The sequence below is a fragment of the Ceratotherium simum genome, chromosome 1, assembly GCF_057802395.1.
Source record: "Ceratotherium simum simum isolate JZ-2026a chromosome 1, ASM5780239v1, whole genome shotgun sequence".
NCBI classification, from domain to species: Eukaryota; Metazoa; Chordata; class Mammalia; order Perissodactyla; family Rhinocerotidae; genus Ceratotherium; species Ceratotherium simum.
Genome location: NC_141900.1, coordinates 96,449,982 through 96,459,261, shown reverse-complemented (window position 1 = coordinate 96,459,261; position 9,280 = coordinate 96,449,982). Strand labels below are relative to the sequence as shown.

The 9,280-nt window shown below is 41.2% G+C and overlaps 1 protein-coding gene across 1 annotated transcript; it reads left to right on the top strand.

Moving 5' to 3' along the window:
• The first annotated feature begins 1,563 nt into the window (after nucleotides 1–1,563).
• On the top strand, nucleotides 1,564–7,854 carry PRSS37 (serine protease 37). The gene is made up of 6 exons (XM_087434415.1): nucleotides 1,564–1,569; nucleotides 2,930–3,044; nucleotides 4,700–4,841; nucleotides 6,135–6,388; nucleotides 7,000–7,136; nucleotides 7,714–7,854. Exons 1-6 carry the CDS (start codon nucleotides 1,564–1,566, stop codon nucleotides 7,852–7,854), a joined length of 795 nt encoding a protein of 264 aa, XP_087290541.1.
• Nucleotides 7,855–9,280: the final 1,426 nt, after the last annotated feature.

Here is a 9,280-nt window from a genome sequence, read left to right as displayed (position 1 = left end):
AAATTGACAACCATATGAGGAAATGTTGACTATCATACACACACAGACACTCATCCATCCATTCATAGGATTCTAAAGTTATTTTTTCAAAGAGAAGCTTTAAGAACAATGTCCATATCAGATATCAGTATCCTAAAACAAATAGAGAAAAAATAAATGAGATTGGCAAAGTAAAGGAAGCATTTAAAGGCTAAAGTAATATAAAAAGTCAGTATTGAAACAAGAAAGCCCACACTTGAAAGTAGTTTGGTAGGTCTGGAAAAAAGCGTATGGGGTGGGTGGGTAGGAGAGGGGTGGCAAAGAGGGTATGAGAAGAGAGGGTGACAAAGATGAGGATGAGGATCAAGGGAGGTCCCTAAACCACGCCAGGGGTTTATCCTATAAACAGTAGGGAACTGCTGAAGAGCTTTAAGAAGGAGAATAATACGATCTCATTTTTTTTAGGAAAAAAAACAATCCTAGGTAAAAGACAGAATGTCAAGTTGAACAACAGTAGATGAACTAATGTTCAAGCAAGACAAGATTATGGCCTGGATTAGGATGACAGCAGTAAGAATGGAAAGACATGGATGGATTTTAGAGATTTCTGGAAGTATGATAAACTTTGGGATTGAGTGGGGAGAAAAAAAGAGAAATCAAACAAGTGGAAGGTAGAGTTACTTCCTAAAATAGGGAAAACAGGCAGAAGAATGAATGTGAAAGGCTGGAGCAGTTTAATTGCGACATGAGAAATTTCAGGGGCCTAGAGGAGATACAAACAGTGGTTTCTAAGAGGGAGTTGTATATGGGGGACTGGAGGTCTGGCTAGAGACACCAGTTTGAAACTCACAGACAGGTAGTAGTGCCTAGTGCCAACCTCCTCCAGAAAATCTGTTGCTTTAGAGACCTTTTCCTAGGTAGCAACCTTGCTTTTCTGCTCTTAGCCCTCACACTCCCAAACCAGTCCTCAAACTCCCTTCCTGGCCCATAATCTCTCCAAAAGATGTAGGAAAAACAACCTCAGAGTAAAGTATATCTCTTTCTCAAATTTTTGACTGTTTTAGCTTATCCCAACCCCTACTATAGAAAACTCTCCACAACTCCATCCTGTCTTTGAACCTATATATTTGAACATGGTATATTTCATAAACCAGCTCTACTCCCCAGTGTACCCGTGCTCATTGTGAGGTACTAGAAAGTATGTGCCATGTCTGTTCTTCACTTCACACTTGAGGAAATTTGTCTGTGAGAATGCGTAGTTTTCCAAGATCCATGAGTGCTAGTTGATTAGCTGAAACCTGCAGGATGTGGTTGAAAAGCTGTGTGTGTCTAGACCTAGATTCTACTTCTAGTCTTTCTAATCATGTGCAATTTTGAGAAAATCACTTAAATTCTCTCTGTTTCAATTCTGTCACCTACAGATCAGGAAAAAAAAAAAAATGATACCAGCCTGTCTCCTCTTTCCAGCGTTGTTGTGACATTGGAATGAGATTATGGGCTTAAGAAAATTTAAAGGGTTAGAGTGATACAAAGTGTAATTAATTTTACATCTCAAACTAACCTGTTAAAAAATTACCACTAACAATGTCTGTAAGGAACTTAGTGCCTGGGATTCAGTAAATGCTCAATGAATGTTAGCTATTAATGTTGTGAGGGAACAGAATTTGTTATCCCAAAATGTGACTCTTTGGCTTAATTATTCTTAAGAACAAAAGACTCAGGAAGAAACTTTGACCTCCCCCATAACTACCTAAATGAATATAAGATAGAAGGCCTGTTTTAGGAAGGAGCTAATACCATAAGATAACTATAGTATAATATGAACCAGGTTTGGTAGGAAGACAGAAACCTAGCAAGGCCCATTTGATCCAAGTCCTCTCCATCTCTTGCTGCCTTTGCAAGGCATGCAAACATTTGTTTAACAAACATTTGCTTTTCCGTCTCCATGTGAATTGCCTTTTCCCCTTTGAAGACCCAAACCACTACCCCCAATATCCTCCTTTGTCTTTAGCTGCAGATGATGTTTAAGGTGGTGGCTTCAGCCACTTTGGTGAGTTACTCAGTTTTCCTGGGTTTCTCTCATGTGTAAACGTTATTAAATTTGCTTCATTTTCTCCTGTTATTCTGTCTCATGTCAATTTAATTCTTAGACAAGCCAGAACCAAGATTGTAGAGGAATATTTCTTCCTCTCCTATAGTGTTAACTGCTCTTTTTCTTGTTAGCATGTGCTCACAATTATCCAAGGATGACCAACCATGGCAGTCTATTATTGGCTGAGAAATCTTTTCATTAGGCAAAAAGCACTTAGAAGTCCTGCCCTCTGAATTGTCACCAACATACAGCAGATCCTAGATCTAAGGTAATCTAGAGTGTAAATCTCTCCTCAACTGTCAAAATAACTGTTATATGAATGTTTTTTGTTTCCACATTTCCTCAGCTCAAAGCTGTTGATCAGGACAACCAGACTAATTTGGTGATGATGACTGAGTGATGAAATAGTGATCACAGAGAAAGATGAAGCTAGTGTAATAAAGATGGGAGGGGCTGACAGAAAGTATATAGTAGGGGGTTCAGAGCAAACCTGGGGACACTGTCTTCCTGAGCTAAGGTGGAGAATCCTGTGCCCCACAGCCCTGGCCTCAGAAACTCCATGCGGAAGATAAGTCCTGAGCCTAGAGCTCCCTTTCGCACAAAGAGCTGAACTACTTTTAGGTAGATGGGCTTTTAGAGACAGCAGATAGAGGTACCTGGATCTAGAAGTCTAAGAAACTAGGTTTCTTCTTCCTTTCTTGAAAGATCCCACTAGATGCAGTCCCCCACCTTCCCCGGAGCAGAAGAGCATCCATCTGTCTATCCAGAGCCTTCTTTCTTCCCCTCGTTTATGCCCAGAGCTGCATTCCAATCCCATTGCATGCCTCCATACCTAACCATATCCACTGATTCTTCCAGGTGTTCCTGAGAAGACCGAGCTGCGAGTTCCATACTCTGCTGATCTTCTTCTACATCTCACAGGAAAAGATCTGGACTGCTATGAAATTTATCTCCTATTTGAGTGTCACTGTTGGTATGTATCCACGACCTTCTACTCTGCCCTAAAAGGCATAAGTTAATGTAGGATGGTGTAAGGCAGAGGCGGGATGTGTGGAGGGTGCAAAAGAAGAGTCGAGAAAAACAGTCAGGAGCAGTATTGGGAGTCTCCCCTCTTAGACGCCATCCAAAGGTCTTCAGGAAAGGCTGAGCCCACCCTTCCAGTGCTAAGCTATGGGGTGGGTTATGGTGCGCACCTGCCTTGGAGAATGCTCAACAGCGAGTTATTCCAGAATGGGGCCTCATCACCCACTGGGCAAGTCCCTGTAGTCACAAGTACAGAGAACTCATTTTGACATCTGACATACTTCCATTTTCAAAAGCTTAGAAACTCAGAATTCAGGGAATGGAAAAGGTGGGAACAAAAGATCAGATGCAAAGGCCCTACCTCCTGTACTCCCTGACTTCCATGAAGTTCTTCTGAAGGCAAAACTTGCCGCTGAGGCATTTCCCACCACTCCCTGACAGCCTAGGTTGCATCATAAATTAGCTATATGAGCTTGGACACGTTAATTCATCTATGCTTCAGTTTCTACAGTAAAAATGGTGATATTACTATCTACAATATAGAGTCATTGTGAAGATTAAATAAATCCATGTAAAGCACTTAACACAAGATCTCAGTGTCTCTTGTCCTTATTAATACTCCATCCTTTTTCCCTTGGGATTTCGAATTATGTGATCACACAGAGAAGGGTGTGGTGGGGTACAAGCCTAGGCCTGGGGAGGATCAAAAGAAGTACTGAGGGCAGCTGAGACAAGATCAGTACTTCACTTCTGATACTAGAATCAGCCTTCCTCCCCTTTCTTCTCTAGGTTTTTTTTTTCAATCATTCATTTATAAAAACATTGCATGTTCATATTAGAAAATTTGGAAATATTAAAATGTAGAAAAAAATAAATATCACGCATGTTCCCACCTCTCAGTCAACACATGCTAACGCTTTGTCTGAATTTATTTGCAGGCTTTATTTTTTGCATTTAAATGGTTTATTTTTGCTTGTTTACTTGTTTTTAGACAACTGGATTACTGGATTAAATGTACATTTTATTATTATTTTCAATTTATTCCTTTTTCTGTTTAATGTTCTTTATAAATACAATTTTAACATATATAGTGTTCCACTTGTTCATGTAATTTTTTATTTCGATGTCTAAAATTACTGTATGGGACATTTATGTTTCCAATGTTTAGCTACTATAAATAGTGCTAAAATCATCACACTTATTCTTAATCTTTATCTACATCTGGTTATTTATTTAGAATGATTCTTGGGGTTAGAATTATTAGGTCACAGGTGATGAACCATTCACAATCCTTTACGCCTATTTCTAAATTGCTTTTCAAGAAGATAGAATCAATTCACATTCCTACAAGCAGTGAATGAGAGTCTTTCTCACTGTACTTTCTTAGACTGAATATTATCAACATTAAACAAAAAATGATTATTATAAATATTAGATAAAATGGTATGTCATTTTACTTTACATTTTTATTAGAAAAAAATGCCAAACAGGCCAATGAATCACATCTTTAAAATTGTCCATATTCCTTTTCAACTAGGAAATTGTTGATCATTTTATTTGTTCTAAGAATGTCTTATATATTAAGAACATTAATTATTTTCTCAGGGATATTTTTCTCTGCTCCGTCATCTGCGCAGAAAGAAGACCATGCTCCCTATTTGGTATACCTCAAGTCTCACTTCAACCCCTGTGTGGGTGTCCTCATCAAAACCAACTGGGTGCTGGCCCCAGCTCACTGCTACTTACCGTGAGTATTGGGCATCCCCACCCTCTGAAACAGCTACTACTCATTCTATATCAGTGGTTCTCAAATCGGGGCAACTTTCTCTCCAGGGTACATCTGGCACAGTCTGAAGATATTTTTGGTTGTCACAAAGTGGGAGAGGTGGGCTATGCTATTGGCACCTATCTAGCAGATAGAGGCCAGGGAAAGGATGCTGCTAGACATCCTACAGTACACAGGACCGTCCCCCACAACAAAGAACTATGCAATCCAAACTGTCATCAGTGCCACTGTTGAGGAACCTTGCTCTATACACTATGCCTCCTCACTCTCCCATCAGTTTTTCCAAGTTTTTTACTAGCAATATGAATATGTTTTATCAGATAATGGACCAGCAGGTAACTGATGGTGCAATCAAATTGGAAACATGGAGGAGAATTTTTTAAAAGAACAAATGACAAAGGTATAGACAAGTTATAGGGAAAATACAAAAGATAGTTCAGTACCCCCAGGGTTAGTCTTAGAAAGGTGCAGTTACTACCCTTGGACCCGCTGGGGCAAGGGGAGAAAATGGTAACAGGCGGAGCAGGAGGAGAGAGAGAGAGAGAAAGCGCTGTATGGTGAGACTGCCTGATATGAGTTGTAACCTTTGGTCAAGAAACACAGCCAATGGTTAAATCTGTGGCAAACCTGCAGGAAAGGAGCTAGGAGGATAAATGCTCCAACCTCACTCTTCTCCCTCCAGTTACTTTCCATTGCTTCCTACTGGCCAAAACCCAATCAGAAGCCAGAGGACAAGGGAGCCTATTGACTCCACATATATCACCTTTCAAAGGTGCAAAGCAGGATGAAGTAGGGTTGTGAGTGGATCTAATGAAGCAAACAGGAGATATCTAATACTCAGGTCATCCCATTCTCTTACCTCCACCATAATAAAAATGTCCAATTAGATAGGCTGGAGCTAGAGAGGAGGGAAAATAATATTTCTATGTCATGCATAATTTTCCTCTCCACTACATTAAGGACACTACATGAAAACATAGTGGTTAAAGCCTGCACCACTTACTGTGTGACCAAAGGTGAATTACTCTTATGTGCCTCCATTACTTCATCTGTAAAATGGGGATTAAAAATAGAATCCACCTCATAGATTTGTTGTGAATGGTAAATGAGGTCATCCAGAATCCAGGTAAAGCACTTGGCACAGTACCTGGCACATTGTAACACTCAATATCAGCTTTGATGATGATGATGATGATGATGATGATGATGATGATAATGATGATAGTGATTATTTCCAACCTCCTCTCCCTCCAGAAATCTGAAAGTGATGCTGGGAAATTTCAAGATCAGAGTCAGAGATGGGACAGAGCAGACAATTAACCCTGTCCAGATTATCCGCTATTGGAACTATAGTCATAGCTCCCCCCAGGATGACCTCATGCTCATTAAGCTGGCTAAGCCTGCCACCCTCAACACCAAAGTCCAGCTCCTTTCCCTCGCCACCAGCAACTCCAGGCCAGGCACCGTCTGTGTGATTTCAGGTTTGGACTGGAGCCATGACAACAGTGGTGAGTGTACCTCCCACAGCAAATCAGGGTCATCAGTTACCCCTGAAGAGGAGCACCCAGGTCTGCACAGCTGAGAAGAGAGAGGAGAATGGGTGGAAACCAAAGAGAGATACTACATGAGCAACCTGGCAAAAAGAGACCCACCCAGAAGCCCAAAGCTCCTCCTTTCCCAGGGTGTCTAATGCCCCACAGCCTCCTCAGAGCTTCAGCAGCTGGAGCCACCAGGCCATCTGACTCTGCACAGAAGCCACACTATTCCTGATTGTCAGAGGCACAATTCATATGAAAGAGGCTGTGCTCTTCCCTCCCATACAGGCTCATTTTACACGTAGAGGACACCTCTGAGAATTTGAGTCAGGTCCCCTCTTATTCCTCCAAGACTGGACACAGAGCAGAAAGAAAACTCTGCTTTTTAAAGAGACACAAAAGCTATTTCAAAATCCTCGAGATTAACTCTCATAACCATGCACAAGATCATTTCTTTCCTTTTTCTCATTCCTTATTTTCTCTAGACACACACACAAAATACCAGTTGAAACAGAGGGTGGTGGTTGGAAGGGCTAAATAACAATGGTGAACAGGAGGTTTCTTCTATCCCTGTCTTCCCTCAGGCCGACACCCTGATTTAAGGCAGAACCTGGAGGCCCCTGTGATGTCCGATAAAGAGTGCCAGAAAACCGAACAAGGAAAAAGCCACAGGAACTCCTTGTGTGTTAAATTTGTGAAAGTGTTTAGCCGAATTTTTGGGGTAATCTTTTCTCTATATTCAGTTTTCATTTACTTGTATGTGTCTAGTTAACTATTTAATCATGATATTAAAAAATAAATTAGAAATCCCTCATCCTCTCATAATTTTTCGAGAATTTGATAAGTCTGCAGCAAAACCCCCATTGTTTCTTCAGTAATGGGCTCTCCTTACAGTTGTCTTTATTCATTAAAGGATATCACGCAGTACCTGTAGTTAACAACACTTGGTAGGTTCTTATTCTCATAGCTGCAAGTGAAAACGGGCATTGCTTAAAAAAAATAATTCAAACTTCACAAATTGAAACTGGCTTCACCAGTTCAAATAAATGAGGTTTGATTCATTTCACATGTGAGTTCTAGGGAGGTTTTTCTCTGACTTTCTCAAGATCACACGAGGCTAGTTAACGGCAAAGATAAATCAGTGACTCAAGCTTCCTGTCTCGTGATCCAGGGCTCTTTTCATGACCCAGCAGGCTACTTCTGGGCAGGGTTCAACCAAGCTGGGGACCAGAGGGCTCCGGTGAGAATATCTGACCATATCTCTTTCTATCTCCCTCTCTCTGCACGATCTCTGGTAGGAGGTGGCTGTCGCTACTGTCATCTGCAAAAACAAGCTCCAGGGAATCGAGGTCGGACACTTCATGGGAGGGGATGTCGGCATCTACACCAATGTTCACAAATACATACCCTGGATTGAGAGCGTCACTAAAGATAAATGAGACCCTACTACTCCCTCCGCATCCCACTGGCTCCACCATCGACTCTACGAGCCATTACTTTACCCAAACTCAAAGTAAAACGTCCAAATAGAAATATCTGGATACATCACACCAGTAGCCTATGTTTCCTTGTTGTGTCTCTGCCTATATCCCATAACGATGAGAAGAACCAAGAACAAAACATGAAGTGAACACTTACTACACTGTACTTGGTTACATTCATTATCTCATTTAATGCTCATAACAAACTTTTCAGGTTATCTTTTATCCCCACGTTACAATGAGAAAAGTGAGACTAAAAGAGGTTACTTAACATTATATATAGCTGGTAGATATCAGAGTCTGGAATGGAACCCCAAAATGTCAGATTCTCAATCCCATGCTCTTAGCCTCACAATTATAGGGGAGTCCATGGCATCACAACAGATGTTGGCTTCTATTTTCCTGATACCTTTCTTATCATTCAAAGGGCCTGAAACCCTCTCTTGTGGCTAAGACCCTGGGTACTGGAATAAGCTCTCCTAAGAATGGTCATGCTTCATCTCACTGCTGGGAGAGAACTAGTGGATAGATAGGAAGTAAAAAACAGAACTTCAGGACAGGGAGTCCTGTCCTGAAGTTGGAAGTTTGGAAATCAAATCCAAAGGGAGGTCTGGCAGCTCCAGAGTATGGTGAAGAAGTCACCTAGACCCAAGGAGAGTATAATCTCAGGGCAGTAGCAGAGCTCAGAGGCAGAGAGGGCTGAGAGGAGGCGACGGAAGGGCAAAAATTGGGCTTAGCCACAGACTATAGAATTAACAAGGTCGAGAAAGCAGAAACCAGGCCTCTGGTTGAGATCTTGGTAAAACACCTCTCCAGATGTCCCAAATCTGGAAGTGAGAGAGGAATTCTGGATATCCAAGAGATGGGGGCATATAGGACAAGGATGGGTAAAGCAATCTCTGAGTAGATGAAGATTCAGGAAACAACCGCACACTATCAATATTTTCTATTCCCAAGGTTTGAAATACAATCTATACTTTAATGATTTCTGTGTTACGCAGAATAATGGCCCCCAAAAAATGCCCACACCCTAATCCCCAGAACCCATGAATATGTTGCTTTACATGGAAAATTCAACTTTGTAGATGTGATTATGTTTATGGACCTTAAAATGGAGAGATTACCCTGGATTATCTGGGTGGGACCAATGTAATCACATGGGCCCTTAAAAGTAGAAGAGGAAGGCAGAATATTTGGCCAGAGAGATGCTACAACAAAAGAAGAGGCAGCAGAGATTCAAAGAATGAAAAGGAACTGAGCCAGCATTGCAGGCTTTGGAGATGGAAGAAGAAGGCTACTAGGCAAGGAATGTGAGCAGACTCCAGAAACTGGGAATGATCATCAGCTACCAACTAGCCAGGAAATGAGGACTTTAGTCCTACAA

Bases quoted from the DNA above. Each gene is read 5' to 3' on its own strand.
- PRSS37 (XM_087434415.1), top strand. The intron at 4,842-6,134 runs GTGAGTATTGGG...CTCTCCCTCCAG, and splicing joins CCAGCTCACTGCTACTTACC to AAATCTGAAAGTGATGCTGG. The intron at 6,389-6,999 runs GTGAGTGTACCT...GTCTTCCCTCAG, and splicing joins CTGGAGCCATGACAACAGTG to GCCGACACCCTGATTTAAGG.